General features: G+C 40.9%; 1 protein-coding gene across 1 annotated transcript in view; it reads right to left on the bottom strand.

Moving 5' to 3' along the window:
* SPAG17 (sperm associated antigen 17) overlaps positions 1–25,517 on the bottom strand; it is a 268,877-nt gene that overhangs the window by 204,522 nt on the left and 38,838 nt on the right. Inside the window, exon 4 of the mRNA XM_028488958.2 lies at positions 8,510–8,641. Within this exon, the coding sequence (XP_028344759.1) occupies positions 8,510–8,641 (132 nt within the window). The remainder of the gene's footprint in view (positions 1–8,509; positions 8,642–25,517) is intronic.

Here is a 25,517-nt window from a genome sequence, read left to right as displayed (position 1 = left end):
AGGTGGGGTGTAGGACCTGTGCAGACACATAGCTCTCATTCCTTTGGAGTCTCTCTAGCAAAGATTGGGTTCTACAAGGTAAGCAACTTCCTGAGCCCTTTCTCCTGTAAGGTTTCTTAGGATCCTAGAGGAAGCAAGGCTGATCACAACCAAAATTTCAAAGTAAGTGGTAACTTAGCAGAGACACAGCTATACAGTATGATACGTGCTTTCTAGACGTCATCATCTTTAATTTGTTCTCACAAAGCAACATGCCAAATAGGTAATTATTCCCATTGTATAAATTAAGACCCAAAGTTTCCCTCACAAGCACACAGCTGTGGTAGAGACACAAGTTGGTGTGACTCCAAACCTCAAACTCATTTTATTTCCATGGTTCTGCTGTAGCCTCAGCCTTCGACGCCCTTGCAACCTTCTTCTCCATGCTTGTTGGCCCTCTCTCTACTCCATCGTTCCAAGGGCTGAATAATACTAGCTGAATGCTCTTCTGTTTCTCTGTGTGCTTCACTTCCCTCAGCTCCTCTTTCTGCTCAGTGCCCTCTTTCCCTCTCTTACTTTTTGCCTTTGCATTCCCTTAGCAAGGCCAAACTTGGTACCCTGGAGACAAGCATGTCCTAAACTAATTTCCAGTAACACTGAAATTAGCAATATTGATCTCCCTCCTTTCACAAAAGCATTTAAAAAGTACTTCTAAATCCCGATTTACTTCTTTAGGTATGTTTTTAAATTCTAAAAGTAATCAGTATTGAAAAACTGGAAAAAAACATAGAGAACTTACAAAAATCACAATGCCACCATCCAGAGAAGATGAGTGAAGAGGCTATTACGATGCATTCTTTCAAATTATGTTTAGGTGTCATTTTAATGTAATCATTATTGTTGTCTCTATATAACCTAGTGTTCTGCATTTTCCATGTAACAGTGGATGTATGTTTAATTGGTAGCATATCAAGGAGTATTGCTATGTAAAGTATTCCTCATAGCGACTATATATGCGAGTTCCTGGTGTGCAGAGACACTAAATGGTAGAGAACAGAAGCAAATGGAAGCACCTGAGTCCTCCTGGGTGCCAGGGGCAGGCAGAGAAGTCCTTGGTAAATTTCTGAACATGTTCTTTGCCCTACCCAGTCCCCACTACTCCCCTGTGCCTGACCCTAGTGGTGGTCTCCCTACTCCTCTCCTGTATCCAGTCTGTATCTCCCAACCTCCACACCTGAGCTGAACCAGGACAGTCCCTTTGTTCCTCTGCTTCTGAACAATGATTGACTACTTGGCCCCTTAGAATTCTACTCTGGTCAAAAGGTCCATCCTTTTCTACTAAGCCCCAGTTGCAGGAAAATCACCTCCTATCTCCTTCCCTTTCCCTCTCTTCTCTCACATTCTGAATAAGCCCCTCCCCTCTATGGGTTTACATTTTGGGATTTAAGGGTGGGAGTGGGGAGAAGTGAACCAGGTTTGCTGAGCCCCCTCCTAAATCATAAGCTAAAATTTGTTCAACACCAACCTCTTTTGCCTTTCTTGCTTTTGGGTAGCATAACATGCATGTTCCCGTTTAGGGTCATCTACTTACAACTGAAAGAACTCAGAGGAAACTCTTGCCAATTCAAGATGAAAATTTAGGAGGTGTGTATCGAACAGGCCCCTCTTTCTACTGTGTTTGGGGAACACATACTCCCCAGCATATGAAGGGAGAGTCAAGTTCATTACAGAGTACATTTTCTTTAAAATGCACTGTGTACCAAAAGCATCTGGATGCCTCCTTCTCCTCTGGGAAGGCTTTGGGTAGGCATGGAGATTTCTTACCAGTTAAGCTACATAGCAGATGTGGGGCTCTTGTCTTAGCAACAAATAAAACTGTATTAGGGTTTCACACACTCACTTGAGTATTACGTGACACCTACCTAGAATCCTTAATCTTGTTATTCTCACCTCTTAAAAGGAAAAATAATTCTCCCTCTCTGGAATTGGGCAACCTAGTTATTTGATGCTTCAAAAATATTTTAGACTGTATTTTACTTCTAAATTACTTCTTAATACCCAAATTCAAATACCTCGATGGGTATTCATTCTGTTGTTTTTCACAGCGAAAGGGAAGTAAATGGTAAAAGTCAGTGGAACCGGTGGTAAATACCTATACTTCCTCTTACTTATAGATAATAGCACATCTACATATTTGTGTATAACTTTGTGTTTCATATATGTTCTATCATAAGATTCCCACAATAATATTATTAAGGATATAGATAAGAAAAGATGTCATAGCAGTTAAATGAGTAAGTCACCCCACTATTATGTGACTTATGAGAAACAGGGTCTATCTTCTGAGTGCTACTCAGTTCTCTTTCAAGACATCACTCTATCTCATAAACAATCTATTGGTCACAGATGATGAGAGGACAATAGATGGACTGAAAGAAATGTATGGTGTCAAGTAAGTTTGAGAGACAATAGATTAAACAACGTTAAAGAGATTTGTTTTCATGAAACTCCTCCATCTTTAATAAGCTAATATAAAGTTAATTTGAACAGGGGGTCATTTGTTATCTTTTTTAATGGAGAACTGGGTCTAAATGGTTCCAGAACCTATTTTGGAAAGAAAAGGTTGTGGGAACATTTGGGGGCCCAATTAATCCATTTCTATAAATGCATGCAAAGGAAATTATCCAAAATAAGAAGAATTGTATACGGTAAGGTTGTTCATCACAACATTGTTTATTATGAAACAACACAGAAGTAATGGAAATGTTCAACAATAAAGGAACTTTAAGAAAAGTATGGTAGTCAATAGAATGTCACCTAGCCAATAACAACTATAGATGTGGATGCTGTGATAATGAGAAAAAATTATGGTATATTTTAATTGAAAAAAACTGGATTAAAATTTCTTTATACAGTGATTACAGCTATGTAAAGAAACAAATCCACAGAAACAAAGGAAATATACCAAAATGTTAACATTAGTTATAATAGGGTGATGGCATTATGAACATTTTGTTTTTCCTTTTCTATTTCTTTCCCCTCCCTGCTTACCTGCCAAATAGAAAATATAATGTATGGGATTGAGTTAGGAGCTTGCTTTTCTAGAGTGGCTGAGGTGTAGAAAACGTAAGCCTACGAATATACTGGGTTCACTCAACCAAATGATGCAATCTAAAGATTGCACAAAGTCCTGGGGTGCCACATTGACATCTTCAGGGTGCAATTCTTCATCCACAGACTCAGAACATGGCCCTGTCTGTGTGTGGTGGTGGTGAGGGTGTGGGTCTGATGTCTACCTGATGTCTGTCTCCTGCATGATCCTACGTGATTTAGAGGTTTTAGCACTGGATCAGCCAATGCTATCCAACTTCAACATCCAGAAGGGCAGAGAGAAGGGCTAAGGACGTTTGAAATAATCCCAGGAAGTCTCTTTCTAAGAGATTCCCCCAGAGACCACCTCATTTCTGGGCAGGGGGGTGGGATAAGAAGTCAGGATTCCCTTGGGAATTGGTGGTTGGTTAGCTCAGTGGCCTTTGTCTTTGGTGGACTTTGTTCCTTTCTCTGACCAGTCCCCCCCGCCCCGCTTAACCTCAGGATGTTTTATACAACATGGAATTACATGATATAATTAGTGAGTTGGTAGATCCCACTGAGCAAAGCCATTTGCTCCTTCAAAGAAGCATCCCTGGGTAGTTCTCTACTGATTGTGAGCCAAGAGTGCTGTTTTGCGTTAATTATTGAGACACACTCAGAAGGGGTATGTACAGTGGTTAAGAACATAATCTTAGAGTCTGACAGTTCTGGATTTAAATCCTGAGTAGTTATTGAGCCTTGGGAAAGTTACTTAGCTTTTCACACCCTCAGTTTCCCCATCTGCAAATCGAGAATAATACTCTGTAACTCATAAAGTCATTTAAAGCATTAAATGTTAAAACATATGTAAAGAGCTTAGTATAGTGGCAAGCAGTCAATAATGGTACCTAATTACTATTATTAGCTGCTGTAACTGTAGCTATTTGTATTTCAAAATACTGCTCTATTTTAAATGTGTGTGTTTCTTTACATTTTTCATGAAGTCTGTAAAAAGGTTTCATTAATTAATAGCATCCCAATTAGGAAAGCACTGCTCTAGTTTACAGATAAGCCAGCCAGGGAATCATTTATAATTTACCCTGAATTGTTGAATTTTGTAGCTCTTCAGATCCAACAGTTTTGTTGGTAGTATCCTCATTTCGATAATCCAGCCTCAAAGAATTCCATCCAGTTAGTGAGGCAAGTTATTCCTTTCCTGAAACCTCACGGGTCCCTCTAAACTGAGTTTCTGCTCTTCCTCTGTTTGATTTCTTAGAATACTTTCTGAAGATTTTAACCACAACTGAATCAAAACTAACCAGCCTGTAATTTCCTGGTATGTCCCTATGGCCTTTCCTTTAAAACAAAACACACATACAAAATGGCATTACATTGGCTGGTTTCCAATGTTTCGGGGTTTTAACTGGAGTAAGCTGGAAAACGTCTGTGAAATTTACCCTAATTTCTCTTTGTCGGTCCTTTGGAGCAGGCTCTGGGTTGTTTGGGCTTCTTCATGATATCTGATCAAATTTAGGTGCTTTTAATTTTGAGATGTTTTAAGAAAAGTTTACCAATACCATCTGTCCCTATTCTTTACTGCCTGTCTTCCATCTAGTCAATTCTAGGACATTGAAAAATAAGGCAACTTGTACTAAGTAGATAAGCCAGAAAGAGAAAGAACTGTTCTGCTTTTATATAAAAGATCTGATAAAAATATCCAAGAAAATATGGACTGGTTATTTGAATTCACAAATTAAAAGCACAGTTAGAATATATTTGGATCCTTTCCTAAAACCTATCCAAATGTTCTGAACTCAACTCAGAGGCACAGACTAGATTTAGTTTGGCTGATTATTTAAATGGGTTAATTTTGCTTGTATTATAGCCATTTTTAATCGTTTGATGATTAAATGTTTTCTTTTAGCTGAATTCTCAATATATTTTAAATATTTTGATTCACAATGAAGTGTTTTGGTTTTAAAAATGTTTATAATTAATATATAACATAAAAGTTGGAGTTAAAAAGAAGTAAAAATGTGAAAAATACTGTAATATTCAGATAATGACTAAATTAAAACATGGTCAGAATAGAAACCAAGTAATTTATTTTAAAATTATAATGAACCTTATGAAAATATACGTGCCCAATACATTGTTTCTCTAAATGTTTGTTAAGTTAATGAATTAACAACAAATTGATAATGATATAACTAAAAATGCAGAATAAATGTTGAGATAATGATGTGCGCAAGGAAAACTTATTTCTAAACAAAACACTCTTATTCAGATTTTAAGATATAATAAAATCTAATTCGGGATTAATTATATGAAAGAATCATATTCAGAAGTTCTGAAATGCTGAAATACATTTCTAGAAATAAAGTGTATTTTCTTCATTATATGTATATTTGGAAGTAATCAACAAGATGTTTCTGAATATATAAAAGTTTTGAAATATATTCAACTTATTACAATTAGAGGCAGGGATTTGTCTCTCAGAAATTTATATGCTAAAGGCTTCTAAACTGTACTTCTAAGAAATATCTTCCTTGTGTTATTTTTTATAATATTAATTATCCAGCTAATTTTCTTCATGGACAAAGCAAATGCAATGTTAAGCATAGCCCAGACTAAAGTGTTATAAATTATTAAAATTAGTGGAATCTAAAATAATGATATTTTCACTGTACCTGGCTATTGTAACTATATTATTAAGCAAAGTTTTGATGGTTAAAACAGAATCAAGGGGCTTCCCTGGTGGCGCAGTGGTTGACAATCTGCCTGCCAATGCAGGGGACACGGGTTCGAGCCCTGGTCTGGGAAGATCCCACATGCCGTGGAGCAGTTAACTGGGCCCGTAAGCCACAACTACCGAGCCTGTGCGTCTGGAGCCTGTGCTCCGCAACAAGAGAGGCTGCGATAGTGAGAGGCCTGCGCACCGCAATGAAGAGTGGCCCCCGCTTGCCGCAACTAGAGAAAGCCCTAGCACAGAAACGAAGACCCAACACAGCCAAAAATAAATAAATAAATAAATAAATTTAAAAAGCAAGTTAAAAAAAAAAAAAAACAGAATCAAATATGTAGTATACATTATATTTTTTTCCATTGGGTTAAAAGGACAGGGACGTACTCATATTAGTAGTTTTTGTCCTCATCGTCTCCCTAGTACTTCCTGTAATTATTGCTATGGATATTTTTTAAGCATTCATTTTTAAAAATTCAATTCCAAAAATTCAACATAGAAGATACAAAACACTCTGGGTTGTACAGATGTAAACATATAACTAGTATTTGAGAGAAAGCAACCACATATATCTCATGTTGATGTTAAAAAGCCGAAGAGACAGTCACTCCCCTTGCAGGAATCTCAGAATCTCACCCAGGGTTCAGAAAGAGGAAGAAATTGGGTAAAGTCCTCTTTCCTTTTTTTCCATTTTCTAAACCACAGCGTGGTGTCAGTTTTACATACTTTATACTTATTTTGCTTTCTGCTAAATTCCCTGGCTGACAAGCATTAACCTCCGTTGTACCAAATGACCTGCTGGGCAGTGTTGTTGAAATGAACATAGATTATATCACCCTTCCATCAACTCCCTTAGTCTTGCCTTTACCGAGAATATTTTTCTGGAGAGTTCTCTCTTCCAATCAGTTTTCATCAATTTATTTAGTACTGACTCGTGTGGTTGCAACTCAGAGACTTGGGGCTGCTGTTTTGGGAACCCAATCTAATGAAGACATTAAATTAGATTATGTAATTGCTGGCTCTTAATTGCTCAAAGAGTCCTCTTATGCATCTATTACTTTTTTATTTTTATAAATCTAAAATTCAACTCTCAATTCCTTACGACTCTTGAATTTTCAACAAATAAAGATAATTTCCATATCTTCAGAATCTCATAACTGTCTTATTATATTGTTCACATTTCAAAAAAAAATGCTGAGCAAAATAACAGTGCAGAAATATCTTTATACTGTTAGTTTTAAAAACATTTCCTCGGTTGCCAGGATATTCCATTTATTGTTACTTAAAATTTGTTAACTGAAATCTAAAACCTACTCCTATTACAAACAATTACCGACTTAAAACAGGTGGCAAACAAGGAAATTGACACTCTTAATGTGTTATGTATATTTGTAGGAGCTGTGGGAAAGCACAAAGCAAACATAAGGTGCAAGAATTTTTGCAGGACTTACAGTCTACTTTTTGTAATTCTGATTCCCATGTGACACTGGAATTTTACAAAGACAAGGAAAGATCTTTCTATACTAGTTTCAAATTTTCCAATTTTTCTTCTGCCAAGTCTTAACATCCCTGAGTATTTTTTAAGGTACGAATCTCCTGTACACGTTGGAAAGAGCTTCATATAGATGGAAAACTATACCATCAACTGTTTTCAAATAAGTAGAATTTTTCTGGGGACAATACACACCACCCTAGTAAGATGCTAAATGCGGAATCTCTTTGAAAAACATAAAGCCCTATATTATAAATTTAAGGTGGCATTATTATTTTTTTCTACAGTTACCCTGTCAAGAGTTCAATTCAAATAGGAAAGCCAGATTTGGAGGGGGTCTTACAAAGGGGAAGTAGGTATTATTGGAACATGTTCACTTTTCTCTTCTTCCATGACTTGGTTTTGCCTCTCCCACTTAGAGGCATAAATAAACAATTTACTTATACACCCATTTCATACATACACATGCACACATACACATTACACATGTACATACAGAAGCATGTGGCTTTCCAAAAATATTTCAGCATGATTTGGAAAATAAGAAAAACATCTCTCATTTTGACTAAGGTTAAACAGCAAATGGATTTGAAACTGGAATCACTTTGCTAAAACTATTTTAAAATATTTTTTCAGATGAAAAATACAAATCTTTGGAAAACACACAGATTGATTTCCATAGGCAAATTAAATGAAAAGTCTACACATGAAGAAATAAGCAGGTATATAATATAGGAGTAGAAGTAATGGAGCGCTGCTGAAATATTTAGATTATTAGGAAGATGCAGATGTAGCCCATTAGTTTAATAGGTACTCCTATTGAATAGCATGTAAAATATTTAAAATAGTTAGACCCTGACTTTGTGGGGTTTTCTCACCTTTTTATATTTACTTATCCTGACTCTGTGTCTCTGCTTTGGTTCCCTAATTTGTTGCTAACATATAAATAGACTACCATAAAAACAACCTCAGCCACATGCCCTGGGATACTGTCACATTTCTGCATAGGAGAACTTAGTTTTAATGGGTTTGTCTTTGAGAAAATGTAATTCCTCCAACAGTGCTTTGGATAGCCTTTTCCCTAAAAAGTTGAGGCAACAGTTAAATGTGCTACGTAACACTTCGTGGCAGGCTTACGGAGAGAGGAAGTGCCCCAGAGAACCTGGCTGCAGTTCACTCACTCCTTGCCGTATTTAGAAAACCCACCATCGCCCTCTCAGTACCTTCTTCTCGTTTTCCCGTCGCTGTTGGTCCTTCAATTTAACCTGGAGAAGCTGAAATTTCAAGAGTTTCCCTATCAGTGGTAAGGTGAATTTCTCTCCGCTGTCCATAATTGCTTTTGCTGCCGTTAAAACCTATGAAGAAACACAATTATTAGGAAAGTGGCATTTTATAACCTTTGGCAATGTCTGTCAGTGATGAAAAGATGAAATGGTATTTTGAGTTTTGTAATATTTGTCTTGCCGCAAAGGTGCCTCATTGCAGGCCAAAAAAATTAGGGAAAAATGCCCCAATGCCATAAAGAGAGGCATTTACCCTCTACTCTAAGTAGATTGGGTTGTCTGAAAATGAACTTTTTCCAATAAGTGCTTCCCATGATGGTGCTAGACTCAGACTCCCAAACATGGGTGGAGGAAAGACAGGTGGAGCTCTGTGTTAGGATGACCGGGTAGGTCAGTTTCATGCTACAGAAAGTCTGTTGTTTGGCACAGCCAATAGTCCAAACTGTCAAACCCTGACTTCTTAGGATGCTATAAATTAAATAGGGTTTTATAAAAATGGAAATGGCTATGTTAGCAGTCTTTCATTTCTTGGTGACCAAATTCAAATGAAAGATAAAAGCTGTTTGACACAGAGGCGCCGAGCAAATGCTGCTCCCCTACTCCCACCCCCTTGCAATTTAAGGTTGATCCTTTTGGTATGCAGCCTAATTGGGGTGAAATAAGGTTATTGAGTTTTCTTTGGGTGACGACAGCCACTAGGAACATACAGCTGTATTGTCCAGATGTGTGGCACTGACAGCCTGTTTTATAACTGCACTTTTTACAGCTTGTTTCCTCTAAATTTCACACAACTCTCTAACATCTGGGCCCTTTTCCTTGGAGCCCTATAACCACTTTATTTACTGCAAAAAAATAAAAAATAAAATCATGTAAAATATACCATAAAAAGTTGTTATGTATTTCTCTTTCTTCATGTTGTCTCCCTAATAAAGTTCACCTCGGCGGGAAGCACTGTCACAATAGTAATCTAGTCAAAGTGTTTTTCGACTATTGTTTTCAAGCAAGCATCAGATTTATTTATAACCTCGGGATGAATTAGGTGTTACTAAAATGTCCTGACATGTTGCTTTTCTCCCCCCTTGGTGCAATTACTCCTCCGGGCGCATATGGTGTCAATTTCACAGCCTCAGTCTCAGATAATGATGGCGCACACTGCATCTCATCGGGCTGCGTCTTGTCTGAGGTTCATACCAGCCCTTGGTCAGGGCTTTCCTGACCAATCCGGTTCCTTATGACTTTTCACTTTGCCAAGGGAAATAGCTGAAAGAAAGGGAGATGGCTATTTTGCTTCTAACTGCAGATGGCCCTGTGGATTATCATATGCCAAAATGTAATCGGACTGCCTCGAGACCACATTGGGGTTTCCTGAATTGCAACGCAGGAGGGGAAAGCCAGGGAAAGGACTCCTTTAAAGCTGCTGTTTCCAAAAACCAAAGGAACAAACCAAATGCCAGAAAGCTTTGCATGTGTCTAAGCAAACACCCTCCATGAAACAGAGCTCTTTGCTTTTTATGGCAGTTCCGCTCCTGCTAACACGATTTAGGGAAAGGGACATGATGGCTGTGATTTCTGGGAGCTGGAAAACATAAGGATACACCTGTGGAATCTCACCACTTAATGATGACCAGACTCAAGAGAGAAGGGAATCCTAAGGGGACGGACAGTCACACATAAAATGAAAGCTGTCCGATTGGGTCCAGCCTCAGAGGGTAGGTGTATTTGGTTTGAAATGTTATTTTTCAATACCAGCTAAACAGTGTGCCGACTATCAGGCTTCTCTGTGACATCTGGTTCAAAATATACAGCTTTGAGTTTTGAAGCTCATAGCAGTCTAGGATGGGGCGTTTCCCTGTGATACAAATATAATGACAACGTTGAAGGGAAGTCAACACTGGACTGAGTCTCTTTTCCTGATGACCTGTGAAAACAGGATATTTACCTATGTCTCGGGTGGTGTGGGTGAAGCCTGCCTGGCATCACGGTGATGGATGGGATGTCTCTGGAGTTGTTTTCTATCCCCATGTCCCTATTAGGCTACGAATGTTACCTCACTGTGTTAAAATGTACTCAAAGCACAACAAAATGTCCCAAGAGAAAGGTGTTTTCCGGGCCATTAATGTTATTTCTGGTCAATCGAAAACTGTCTGTAGAGAGCTGGGTTTAAAACAAAAATCTGGCACAGCCTCAAAATAGGAATTATACCCTACTGTGAAATGGGGAGATTAGGAATAGCTGGGCACCCGTGATCTCATGGACCCAAAGCCAGTAAGAGCAGTGGCAGGGCGAGCCCGGAGGATGCTCCCTCCTTCCTGAGCAGCCCAGGGCGACCCAGTCGGAGGCAGACTCAGTGCCGATGCCCACACTCCCGGAGAAGGGCACAGCACTGCACGTGGCACTGTTGGCAATGGCAGAAACCGGCACGCTTGTCCTTCCCAGAGGAGGTTGCTCGGAGGAGGTTTGACTCCCAGGCATGCCATTTTCTTTCTGTGCTTCTACCAAAGGGAATGGTAATGTGAATCCTTGGGATAATTAATGTAAATGAAAGTCTCTGCTGAAAAACATCTTAGACTGAAAATTTTTATGGAATGTGGGTCATCTCCAGGAGAGGCAGAAAAAGAAAAATGTTTATAAGTGAATTTCTACTGAAAAGTCTTTCTTCTAACACCCCATAGTTCACACTTCCAGCCAATCAACAGCCAGTAGTTTGGTCTCAGATGAAAAACAAATCCTTAGAGGGCCTTTGTTTGAAGGATAAGTTTTTGAGGGAAGAAGAAAACATCTGCAGAAGACACAGATTTTAAGAGGCAGTGCAGCTTCTCACGTAACATTCTGGAAAGGCTTCCCTTCCCTTGCCTTACTCATATTAACTGAGATAATAATCAAATCTTCAAACTTCCAGCATTGTAAGTGTTACTTGTCCAGTATCTAGTCCATGTGTGTGTGTCTGTGTGTCTCTGTGTGTCTGTGTGTCTGTGTATCTGTGTGTCTCTGTGTGTGTCTGTGTGTCTGTGTGCTGGGGAGGCAAGCCGACAAGGGCAGTAGGTCTTGGGAGGATGAGGGATACAAGAGAAAAAGGGAGCCGTGAGCTGATCAGGGTTGAGGAGTAATTAGACAAACCCCGAAGTTTCCAGAACTAGGCAGAAAAGCAGCCCTAAGTGGGTTAAAACCTAGGTACTCATCAAGCCAGAATACCAAATAAATGAGCCTGGCATAAGTCAGAAACTTAAAAACTGCGTCTTATGGGCAAATGAGACTTATTAAATGGAGAAAAACTGTTCCCAGACGAGGCCTGTACGTGTCTCCTGGACCTACTCAGGCCAGGCCTCGGGGCCTGCCAGGGCTGGGGGGACATCCAGGCCAAGCTACCCGAGGTGCTTGGTTCTGGGAAAGACGGGTGTAGGAGGAAATTTAGCGTCCAAGAGTGCAGCTGAGGCAGGAAGACATGATTGTAAAGATCTTACTTTGAGGGTGGATGCCCTTTGTCTCTTAGGAAGTTTGTGATTCTGAGCACACTAAGAAAAACATTTCTCTCTTTATCACTGACCTGATTCAAAGACGTATGTCATATTTACTACCTAATGATCTGATCCAACAAAAATACACCAAATGAGCCAAATTCTTTCCTTGCCTGGGGATCAGGCCCACCCACAGACACTAGTGCTCTCCCTTTCCCTCTTCCATCCTCCTCTCTGTGGATCCTTCCCACATTAGTAGTAAGCACGGTATCGGTTGGGACAAACACTTAGAACTGCTCCATGGATTCCCATGAAAACAAAATGTATGTGTGTGCACAAGTGCATGTATACATAGACATATAAACACATATGCAAACATATATGTATGTGTATACATGATACATAGATAGATGATATAGATAGATAGATAGAGAGATAGATAGAAAGATAGATAGATAGATAGATAGATAGGACTTCCATGAGGTCTGCAGGTCTGCTGCTTGGCTTCCCTGGTGTGCTTACAACGAGGCACAAGGAACAGCTTGAATCGTTGCTTAACTTGCTGCACGTTCAATCCAGGTGAGTTCTGAGGAAGGGTAAAGATTTTGGATCTGCATTTCTCTTGCCTCGAACAAACCAGGGAAAAGAGGTGGTGGAGGAGAGGGAAAGGTGTGGTTAAGTGGGGCAGAGACGGGAAGGATGATAGGAGAGGGATGGGATGAGGGAAGGATTTTCCTCCAGGAACTCCAAATATAGTCACCATTTTTCCTAAAAGTCTTTTGGTTTCAGGGCCCTCCTTGAGGGTCCATGGTATTTGTTACAGTAGCTGTAAAAATGCATAAGATATGATTTCATATTTAACCCATTATTCTTGGGTCAATGACTTAGGATTGGTTTGGATATATAAAGACCTCAGCAAATAGGAGCAGAATCCATAAACTGGGCTCAGTCCAAACTAGCCCAGGGCTGAGCAAACAGGTTTTTGACATGCAGGTCGAATTCTCTTTATTTGTTTCTTCATTCTTCTTTGTTTGTTCATTCATTCATTCATTCATTCATTTGGTACCACATTCTTTTGTTTCTCTCATTTCCTTAATATATGACCAAGTGCAATAGTTCCTCATCACGGTAAAAAGTGCAAGCAGTACCAGAAGGACGTACAATGAAAAGAAAATGCTTCCCCGATCTCCTGCATTCCATTAACCAGTTCTTGTGTATCCTTATGTAATTTCCTATGCATATATAGACATATACTTATACCTCTTTATATTTTAATACAAATAGTATCACACTTTCATATTGTCAGGTAGTTTGTGTTTTTACATCCAAAGTTATCTAGGACACCTCTGTATGAGAGAAGAGACTATTTATTACTCGTAGCCCAAAAGTAGCTGTGTATGTGTTTATGTGTCTTCATGTATAAATAGTCTTTGCATAAATGTAATTATGAATGTTAATAGAATTCAGGCCAATCTCAAGGTAAAAATTAGTGTATAACATTATATTTGGGTTTCTTGAAATTATATTCTAAAACTAAGCATTAAAGTATGCCCAAATAAATATGTTTTTTTTTTTTTTTCTTTGCGGTACGCGGGCCTCTCACTGTTGTGGCCTCTCGCGTTGTGGAGCACAGGCTCTGGACGCGCAGGCTCAGCGGCCATGGCTCACGGGCCCCGCCGCTCCGCGGCATGTGGGATCTTCCCAGACCGGGGCACGAACCCGTGTCCCCTGCATCGGCAGGCGGATTCTCAACCACTGCGCCACCAGGGAAGCCCTAAATATGTTTTTTTTAAAAAGTTATCTAGGACAGCTTTCTGTGCTGACATGTATTGTTTACACATGTATTTTTAAATTATTGGCATAACCTCCTATTGTATGGGTGTTTGGTCATTTATTTATAACCAGTTTCCTATTGATGGACATTTAGGTAATTTCAGGTTTTTTTCCTACTAAGTGCATGTGTATTTTAAATATATATTGTTACTTCCAAACTGACTTTTGAAAAGTTAGCAGTATTTTTATTTCTACCACCACTCTACGAAAGGGTCTGTTTCCCCACTGCCCGCGTTAACGCTGGATATTCTCCAACTTTTGTCTATATCACTGCTGACAGATCTTCCTGTGATCATGGAAGTGTTCTTTACCTGTACCGTACAAAAGAGTAGCCACCAGCCACTCATGGTTATTGAGCACTTGAATATTGCTAGCGTGACTGAGGAATTGAAGTTTTATTTTTTAATGGATTAAATTAAAACGTAAATAGCCACATGTAACTAGTGGCTCCTGTTTTGGTCAGAACATGTCTGTGTGATAGTGAAAAGTGATTCAGTTTATATATATATATTTTTTTTTCAGTTTTATATATATATATATAAAACTGAATCACTCTGCTGTACACCTGAAACTAACACAATACTGTAAATCAACTATACTTCAACATATAAAATAAAATAAAGTTTGTTTAATCATCCCATCACTTTGTCCCTTAGATTTTATGCCAAAACTGAAAGGAAAGATATCCTATTTGGCACCATCCTTGGCAAAGTTTATTAATGTAGGAAATGCTTACATGCCTTATAAAATAGTAATGGTGCACTCAGATATTACACAGTGAAAGGTAATGGAAATCTGTGACTTCCAGGCTAAGACATTTTTTCCTGGTCGTTTCAGAAATGTGCCCTTGTACAGGTGAGGATAAACATGGCTAGTCCAAGGCAAAATTCAGAAAGATACAGAGTGCCTTTTTGCTTTCTAAATCCCTCCTGCCACTAAAATAGAAAAGATTTAACTTGGTAACTCACTTTGAATGAATTTTACTCATACCAGTGAGTAAGCTGTATTATAAAATTTTATCCCTTTTTTATAGAATGAAAGGGACTAGCAACTGATGATAGAATTTCAAGCAAGAAGTAATAGATGTGGCATTTGAGAATTTAGGATGGGAGGTAGCTATTCTCTCTAACCTGAAAGCTTGCAATGCTTAAGGCTGGCTCTGAAGATAAACATGGTTTCACCTTTGTGACACTGGGAGGCTGCAGTGTGACAGCAGTCTTGAGGCCATGACTAGTTTCCCATGCATCCACCCTCAAGTTTCACTGCCTGAAGTTGCTCTTATACACGAGGGCTAGGTCATTCAGAGGAAGGGCTCTGAAGGGAAAATGGAAATACCCTTCAGATTACGGTCAGAGGAGAAGCATCAGAGAGGGTGAGTGGGTAGGTGGGGCAGAAAACCGGTGAGACAGCAGCTCTGTATTGTGAGGGAGGAGTAAAGGCAAAGGAAGCTGCTCTGGGGAGTAAGACATGGGACTTGTCTGTGTGTGACTGTGTCCAAGTGTGTGTGGATATGTGGTGTGTGACTATGTGTGACCACGAGACTGTGCACAGACTCATGGGTCTGTGTGCATGCATGTGCCTGTGTGTGCATGTCTGCACAAGAGTACGTGTGTTTTGGTAGCTGCCTTTGGGGATGACTAAGATTATTAAAAGATACCCAGTTTCTCAAAACATTGGCAAAACTGAGATTGTAGATACTGAAGAATTAATAAAAAGAGAAGAATACTAACATCTTTGATTGACACCTTAAAAGTAATACTGCTGTTTACCATTTTTAGCTAATTATTCTGCAGAACACAAGTGCTTATGTTTATCATTAAATGCATGTCAGATTAAATATGTATAATTTATTCATCAAAGTAAACTGTAACTATATATGCCAACTTCAAAGTTTGATGCTTATGCATTCTGCTTTTATCTTATATACACTATATCTGCTTATAAAATGACAAAGTCAGAGGAAGTATTGCCCCAGTGTGTGTGTGTGTGTGTGTGTGTGTGTGTGTGCACGCGCGTGTGTTTGTTATGTACGTGTGTGTGTTTTCACAAATTTTTCAATGTTTAGAGTCAAGGGCTGCTTTAGATGGGACTGATTCTGCATATTTGATGAAAAGGATGGATGAGCAGGTGATTTCAAGTGACTGAAAAGGGCCACTTATATGGAGATGCCCTCATAGGAAAAGATTCCTGTTGGGAATTTTAGGTCCTCTGGTACAAGGGATGATGAACCAGCTGCTGAAGCCGTAACTACTCACGGGCAGCATAAAGCAGAAGCACAGGCTGCGTTTGTATTCCAGTCTTCTCAAATACCACTGGGTGGCCTTGGGAAAGTTACTCAACTCCTTTAAACTTCAGCTTTTTAAGCTACGGCAGGGTTTCTCAACAGTGGCACTATTGACATTTTGAGCCAGCTAATTCTTTATTGCAGGAGGTTTTTGCATGCACTAGAGGATGTTTTTAGCACATCCCTGGCTACCCCACTGTGACAACCAAAGGTATCTCCAGACATTGCCAAATTTCCCTGGGGGACAAAACTGTCCCTGGTTGAGAACCATTGATGTACAGAAAGAGAATATGAATAGTGCTGATCTCACAAGACTGTATTGAGCACTGCATGAAGAAACCCATAAAAAGACTTAGCATGGTGAATGATATATGCACAGTAAACCCTCACTAAAGTGAGCTCTTACTGTTGTTATGCTTACATCCAGGGCAGGATTGGAATTCTTGAAGACCGTTCAGCTCAGATTGGGGGAAAGAAAAAAGTATTTGGGCAGGCAGAAGGGGAACCTTAATTTATTATCAGCTGGTGGTAACCTGGCTGCTCCCTTCACTTAACCCTTTCTCTGCTCTGACAAGGACAGATCAAGATGCATTTAGGGAAAGCAGAGATAAAAAGAAAAGGTGTAAAACAGATTCTGTTATGGTGCAGTGTATTCTGGGAGGGGGAGAGGAGGAAGTCTGTTATTCTTAATCTCTTCTAAAATGAGACAGAGTAATGATCTGAGTGCTCTGCAACTCCTCAGCGTCCCTTGCTGTTCCCTCCAATCTCTTCCCTCCTTCATTCCTCCTGCATTTACTGGGTGCCAGCTACATTGCAGTCATTGCATTGCTTGATCCTTTATGTGTCTCGTCTATCCAGTTCACATTCTTTAAGTAATGAATAATTTCCAATGAGGCATAATTGGAAAAACAGCTGGAAGGAGCAGGGTAGCAGTGAGAGAAGGCAATGGAGAGAGACAGGAGGGAAGAAAAAGAATAGGAATGACTGAAACATATTTTCTCATTTTGAGCAGAGGAAAAGAAAATAATCAAGCAATATGAAGCTGTCCCTACATAAATTTCAAGGTGACAGAAGATCTGGGTTCCATGTAGGTCATCCTGTCTAACGCAAATGGAACGTTATGAAAGGGCTCAGACCACAGCTTGGTGAGAAGTTCATAATGATGATAAATATCCATAGCAGGTGACTCCTGGATCATTTTCAGCTGTCCATAATTAAACTGGTATCCATCTCTCGACAATGTCAGGGCTGTGAAATAATTCCAGTCATTGGACCCCTTACATCTGGGCTGAAATGAAATAATATTTGGCAGTAACAAGGAGTCACTGAAACTAAATAAACAACCCCTTTCAAGACTATATAAAAGTCGGTAACATAATAACATTTGACAGGGATTAAGACCTCTTTGGGGCCATAAGGAAGTTTCAGAAGCAGCGATAACAAATACATAGAAGGTAGAACAGATCTATGCTTTAACACACATGTATAATTTGAAATGTGATGAATTTCCCAAGGGAGAGGTACATTTTGAACATCTAGTATGCTCATGTCAAAAAGCACAGGACTTATCTTAGAAATGTTTGTTGGACTTACTCTTCCAAAGAAGGAAAAAGCAAAGCTTTCTTTTTTTTTTAATTTAAATTTATTTATTTTTTATTTATTTATTTTTGGCTGCATTGGGCCTTTGTTGCTGTGCGCGGGCTTTCTCTAGTTGTGGCGAGCGGGGGCTACTCTTCGTTGCGGTGCACGGGCTTCTCATTGCCGTGGCTTCTCTTGTTGCAGAGCACGGGCTCTAGATGCGTGGGCTTCAGTACTTGTGGTGGGCAGGCTCAGTAGTTGTGGCTCATGGGCTCTACAGCGCAGGCTCAGTGGTTGTGGCACACAGGCTTAGTTGCTCCATGGAATGTGGGATCTTCCTGGACCAGGGACCGAACCCACGTCCCCTGCACTGGCAGGCGGATTCTTAACCACTGCGCCAACAGGGAAGTCCCTAAAGCTTTCCTTTTTTAAGTAGCGTTTGGGTTTTTGTATACCCACAAAATAGAGGCACATGAAGCTGAATGTGATAATATGGGGAAGGATGATATAGAAAGTTCAGATATATATTAGCTTTAGGTGTATATTAGTAGCATATGATTCTATTATCATGGTAATCCTTTTTTAATTTTAGATCAAGCTCTTTTCCTCAGTCCCAAGATGCCCCCACTCCTCTGAAGTCATTCTTGGTTCTTTCAGCTTGTCATGAAAGCTACAACTGAACAACCCTACGACTTTTTTGAATCTTTCCTAAGGGAGTTGGCTCTCTTGTTTTGGAATTATTTGTGTGCAGGGTTTGTAATCTCTAGGAGCTTGGAAGGGCTGATCCTGATCTGATTCGTCTGTCTCCAAGCCCGCATAGAATCGATGCATATGTCACTGAATAAATTTAAAATGGCTTTTGGAGTTATTTCTTATTTGACTTGAAGCTGGGTGTTTTCCAATATTCATAGCTACCATCACAAAGGTCTAGGAGTAGACTGCAAGTAGCAGTAGGTTCTCAGGCTAAATAAGTAACACATAAGCGGCTACATAGCACACGTTATGTGCCAGATAAGGACTGTTCCAACAGTGGCACTAAAATAATCTAAGGATTGCACTTTCGATAGTCTACCTCATTTAACTCTCACCTTCCCTCTGAGGTGGGGACTCATCACCCCATTTTATAGATAAAGAAACTGAGGCCTGGTGATCACAAGTAAGTAGTAGCTGTGGGATCTGAACTCAGGCCACCTAGTTCCAAGGTCCTACTCCTCATCACCATATTCGGTGGTTTCACAGAAGCCTTTTCACCCCTGAAATGGAGCTACCGGGCTCCCATCTAGTATCCCAGCCCCTCCCCAGTCTCTATACCCAGTCCCCATCTTAGCTGGAAGGATGTAGAGCTTTTTAGCTTTTTAGCTTTTTTTTTTTTAATGTTTAATTTTTAGCTTTTAGCTTTTTTTTTTTTTAATGTTTAAATACTCTTGACTCTCTTACTAGTTTTTTCTTTACCTGGTGCCTCCACTCTAGAGAGCTGTGCTTCTTTTTTTTCCTGAGACCTAGTGGGGATCTGAGACCCCTCAGATCCTAAAATAGCTCTGAAAGGTGGCAGAATGTGCCACTTTGGCATAAGGATTATTCTGAACTAAAGGCACTTGAAAAATGGCAGATGCATGAAGGGCATTCTAATCTCCCTTTTTCTTCATGAAAACTGGAGATAAAAGCTTCCATGTGAAAGATGCCCTCCTTGTACCAGAAGGAAATTAACATCATCGTCACTGAGGGCCAGAAGTTGACACAGAGAATTCTATACACGAAGACCTTGCTAAAATAATTCTTCTTTTAGCCTCCCCACATAGTTTACCTACTTTTTCACACTGCTTCTCTCTATTCAACCCAATATAAAGGCCCATAGTTCTTGCCACTTCTTTGGGAGTGGGGCTTCATTTCCTTACGAGAGCTCCTGTGTCAGGTAAAACGTATGCAAATTTGCATGCTTTTCTCCTGTCCATCCGTCCAATGTCAATTTAATTCTTGGACCCAGCAGAGAAGAAGCCTAAAAGGGTAAAGGTAAAAAGTTACCTCCCCTGTACTTCATCTGTCTCTCGTCCCCAGGCCTGAACTCATGTCTTAGAAACTTAGAAACTCAGGCTGGCATCCACCTTCCTTTCCTAGTCGTCTTCTCCTTCGATCCTAGACCGCTCCCCTAAAATCCTGCCTCAGTCTGAGTCCAGTGACTGATACCCTGCTAGTCACCGGCCTAGATATCTGAGTACGGCTGGTCCCCAAACTTCCTGCGCCCCAACGCCAGACCACTAGGTGAGTCATTTGCCATTTAGATTCCACGTTCCACTTCCTTCCTAGACTGGAAGTTGCTGGGTGCCCACCCACACCTTCCTTCCTTTCTGGGAGAATCTGACTTTTTTTAGGCTTTCACCCCTCTTCCAATTGGCTTGTGTGCCCCTGGGGACTCACAGCTCCAGGGCTGGACCCCTTTGCACTAGAAATAATCCTAACCTCCCTGGTCCAGGATTGGTTCAGGATGAGCTTGTGACCTAGTTCAGGCCAGTGGGATGTGAGGAGTGGTCTCCTGGGGTTGCCGGATCCCACTGCCTCAGTCCTGACGCTTTCGGGAGAGGCTGCAGCCATCCCACCACCATAGGAAGCTGGAGCCGCCACACAGATGGAGGAAGGGTCATTCCTCACAGATGCAGGAAGTGGGGCTGGAGCCTGTGGGCTAAGCTGACCCCAAAACCTGTCTAGACTTCTAGTTATACAAGCCAGTACACTCCCTTTTGTTTAAGCCAGTTTTAATTTTTTTCTTGTGAATTTAGAAGTAAGGTGACCAAGCTGGTACCGATATGGTGAGATTCATGCCTTCAAACTAATAGAGACTTTTTTTAAAAAAAAAAACAGTGATTATGTGTCTTTCAGGTCAGCAGCATCAGCATCACCTGGGAACTTGTTAGTTATGCGAATTCTTGGGCTCCGCCCAGACCTGCTGCATCTGAGGCTCTGGGGGTGGGCCCAGCAGTCTGTGGTTTAACAAGCTCTCAGGTGATCCTGATGTACTCGAGGTCTGAGAGCCACTGCTTTCTGGTTTGTTTGGTGGCCTTTCATACTAACATACTTAACTCGCATATTATTAGCACCCCTGCGTCCCTTGTTCTTAGTAATGTGCACCTATATTGCTTAATTTTTTATATCTATCTTTCTAAAATATAGAGTCACCAAGCTGCTCATTTCAGAGGACAGCCTGGAGTGGGATTTCTGCTAATGTCCTGCTGGGCAAAGAATGTATTCAGTGTGTCAACTCTCTCCTCTTTCCCCCTCAAAACTTGACTCCTTGGCAATTATAAAAAAGCTGTAGTGTTTCTCTAGCTTGGTTGTGGACAGTATTCTTCAAGGCTATTGCTGCCTCCTAACTTTCAATCTATTCCAAACCTGTCCCATAAAGAGGCTTGTTTTTTAAGTTTCCCGTGTCCTCTCCTAATCTCTTGGACTCATAGAGGAAGCATGCAGGGTATTGATGTCTCCTGGCTGGCTACTGGGAGAGCCCTTTGTGAGCAGACGAATGCTGCTTAGTTTCCCATAAGTGTTTCTCTGTGTGCCCTGTGGACCACCTGCGCCATAATCCCTGGGACCCTAGTTAAAGATACAGATTACCTGGGATCTACCCCCAGAACCACCAAATCAATCACTGGAGGTGAGGTTCTAGGAGCATAAAGTTTCAACAAGCATTCTAGAGATTCTTAAATACCCTTGACTTTAAGAACTGGGGCAAAGGTCATTTACATATTGACCCTAGGATGACTAACCGAGGGTCTTCCCAGGGCTTGGTACTTTCAGTACTAAAACTGAAAGTCCCTGGACCCAGGACAGTTGGTCACCCTAAGATAGCAAGTTCTCAAGGAGAACCATTTTGAGACTGTCAGAGCTAAGGTGATAGTGTCATTAGTCTGACTTTATCCCTTGCTTTGCTTTCCCCAGTCTTTCTAGCCCATAGAAGAGGGGTGTATTCCAGAAACTGAGAGTGATTGAAAGCACTCGAGGTGTGTGGGGGGCCAAGAGTGGCAGGTGGGGGGGACGGGGAGGGGAGAGAATTAGGGGAAACTTGACATTGAAGAAGTAAGCAGGGGTGAGGCCACCAGCTGCTCAAATAACACACTAAAGGAATTTGGATTTTGTCTTGAAAGTGGTAAGGAGATACAGAGTTTTAAGCAGGTAAGAGACATGATCAGAGGTCTCCTTCTGAGTCCTGGCATTTCATTTATCTTCAGTGACTGTTCTTATGCAGCAAAAACCCCAGGCTTTCTTATATGTCTTGGTAATGCATGGCAAACCTCAAAACCCTTGAATGTGTATTTCAGGGCTTACACTCTGTACCCTCCCCCTCCAGCTTTGTTTGACTGTCACTTGCTCCTAGCGCTAGAGGCATGTATGTTGGTCAGAGGTATTCTGCTTTGCTCAGAGGCTGTAGGCAAAGAAGTGGGCAGGCAGGCAGTACCATCCGCCTTGTAGAGCAGGGGAATGAGCAAAGCATGAACATTCTCTGGCCCTTCTCAGATCACTGTTACTTTGGCAGAACTCAACAGACTGGAGAATGTAAATATCCTAAAGGCAAGGGCCTTCAATGGTACTTCTGTTTCTCCAGTTCTGAGAACAGTGCCTGGCACAAGTGCTCAAAAGTGAAAGAATGGATGGATGGATGAACACTGGGCAATGGAGAATGGGAGGAGAAGAATAAGTGGGGCCATTGTCCTGTTCTGGGTGGTGGCGAGGGGGAGCCAGAGTACAGATGGAGAGTTCACCTTTGGGGAGGATGGCCCCTCTCCCAGCCCCGTGAGCAGTACGTGGACATAGGTGCGGCTGCATCTCTCCCATTGCAGGCTTGGGAGTGCCTGGATGCTTGTTGAGAAAGTGTGTTCCTGGACTTTCCTGAAGACATCCCTGATCCCCATCACTGTGGCTGAGATCTCGCACAGGCATTTTTAAATGAGCTCTGCAGGTGATTTTGAGGCTTGCCACTTTGAGGACCACTGACACAAAGAGGCAAGAAGAGGTTTAGCAATCGGAAGGGCTCACACCAAAGGCCTTCCTGCAACAACGCCTTCCCAGATTCCCCTGTCTCAGACAATTCTCCCCGGTCCTGCTCCCCGGCCTTTGTTCATATTTCCATCCAGTCCCCTCCTGCAGGTGTGCCTGTATTAGCAGCCTTGCATGTGTGTCCTTCTCCTGCAGGGCACCTGGAGCTTGGCAGGGCCCCCAATGATAGCTTCTTCCTTTTTGTAACCCTCACAGCATCTAAAATCTGCTTTGAAATCAAAGCAAATGTTCCTCATTCAGAATTTAGACAACAGTGGTTCCCCTCCCATTATCACAAGAAATCCGAAAACAAAATTACATAATAATTTTGCTTTCATGAATTCCGTAATCACAAAACACAGCCAAAAAAATATGATTAAATGTTTAACCTTACAATTTTTGCTTATCAAATTGACTAAGATAAAAAATACAATGTTGAAGAGGGTGTGGTTAAATTGGAACTGTTAGAAGGAATGTAAATTGGCACAAATTATCTCGAATGCATTTTGACAATGTATGTCAAGAGCTTTACAAAGATTTATATACTTTGACTCAGTAATTACACTTCTTGAAATTTTTCATAAGGAAACAATCAGGGTCCTCACTATTGGTAAACAGTCTAAATTTAGCAAAAGGGGGAGTGGTTAAGTGAAATATTGAATAGAGACATGCTTTCTACTATATAGACAATGTATATGGATTTAGAAAAAGGCTAATGTCATAATATATGAAAAGGATATGATAGAAAGTATACATAGTTCCTATTTTTTAAAACGAAGCATGCATCTCTGAATGGTGGAATAGTCTACAGATACTTAAGCGCCTAATACTATATGGGCTATGCTCTTTCTACATTTCCCAAATTTTCCACAATTAACACGTACTGTATTGCTTTTTAAATAAAACAGCTAATAAATGAAATATACAATGTAAATGCTATACAGCAATGGACTGTTTTTTAATAGTGCCACCCTTCCATCCTCCTGCAGAATTTTTCCTGCACGCTGATTCTAATATCTTCACCTCTCATATTACTTTCCAGCTCAGAATTCCTCAATGGATCCCATACCAAAAGGATAAAGTGTTCACTCCTTAGCAGGGCGCACCAAGCCCTTTATGACCTAGTCTTGACATACTTGTCTGGCCTCATTCCTAGCTGCTCCTTCCACTTTCCCTCCTATCCTTCAGGGATGCTCACTATTTGGAATTTCTTGGTTATGCCGTGCTGTCTATGTCTGCCTGATTATGCCTGGGCTGATTCCTCTGCCTAGAATTCCCCTTCCTCCTTCCTTACTGCATAAATTCCCCATTCAGCTTTCTAGCCATTTTCCTAAAACCTTTCCCTCAAAACTTTAGAAAGATTTAGGCATTGCTCTGTTCATTCAATGTACCCTTAACAACTTTGTTGTTATCATATAGTGATAAACTTCTCATTTCCATATCTGTCTTTTAGGTTGAAGGCTGGAATTAACTTTATGATGGGCACATGGTAAACAACCAATACAATACATGCTGAATGAAAGAATCAGCACACAAATCACAAAGCCCTTCACAAACATCGTGCAGGTTGTCCCTTGTAAAAGGGTACCCTGTGATGGCCAGCGTGGCTGACATCCAGCCAGCCCTCCTCTTGCGAAGCCAGTGTGCTCAGAGGCTGGGAAAACACTTGGCACTAGTTCACTAATTGAGAAAGTGACTGGTGTCAGGGGAAGTGCCTGATGTGCCAGAGACTCATTCCACAGACCCATTGCACAAACATTTACTGTGTCCAGCCAAAGTGCGAAAGTCAGTGGATTCGGTCTCCAAATGCACCCCTGGGCATGAGCAAGACTATCCACCAAGAGGGGGGGAAATATTAGAACCCCTGATTACATTTGCCTTTATTTTGTCTTTTTTTTTTTTGCAGTACGCGGGCCTCTCACCGTTGTGGCCTCTCCCGTTGCGGAGCACAGGCTCCGGACGCGCAGGCTCAGCGGCCATTGCTCACGGGCCCAGCCGCTCCGTGGCATGTGGGATCTTCCCGGACCAGGGCACAAACCCGTGTCCCCTGCGTCGGCAGGCGGACTCTCAACCACTGCGCCACCAGCGAAGCCCTATTTTGTCCTTTTTAATTGTTAACTTTGAGGATGTTCTATGATATCTGTAATATGTTCATATACACACACACAATGTACACGGAACAAACGCTCAATTTTTTTTTTTGAACTGATGGGATACGTGATCAAAATAACTTGGGATTGCTAGCCTAGAGCGCTGGGGTTTTAGTGATGAATAACACATGTCCTCTAATGCTCATGCCGTTCACTACAAAGTAGGGGGAGGCAGATACAAACAAACAACCACAATATAACACATCAAGATGAACTTTGCCTGCGGGAATCCAAGAAGATTTCACAAAAGAGATGGCATTTGAACAGGGTTATTTGGCTGCTAAATGGGAACATTTAAGTCTAAATTTTACATAATTCTATTTAACTCAGTGCACTTTGCACTTACTGAGGAAGGAGTATAAAGTGAATGAAGTGCAAAATGGCTAAAAAGGGATGAGCTAGAGCTGCTACAAAACTGTGGCTTCATCACCTAAAGGGATGGAGATGTGTTTGTGTTTGCTTACGGTGCAAGGTAGACGTGATTTGATATAGAAATTCTAGATTTACAGTCACTTCATCATTCTTGATCAAGTTCTACCCAAACCTTTTATCTCCTCAAAAAAACCCAGGTCCCAAGGGCTCTAGAGAAAATCCTAAGTTAATATCTGCCGATTCGTATTTGT

This window comes from Physeter macrocephalus, chromosome 4, assembly GCF_002837175.3.
Source record: "Physeter macrocephalus isolate SW-GA chromosome 4, ASM283717v5, whole genome shotgun sequence".
NCBI classification, from domain to species: Eukaryota; Metazoa; Chordata; class Mammalia; order Artiodactyla; family Physeteridae; genus Physeter; species Physeter macrocephalus.
This window is presented reverse-complemented; position numbering and strand designations above follow the sequence as displayed.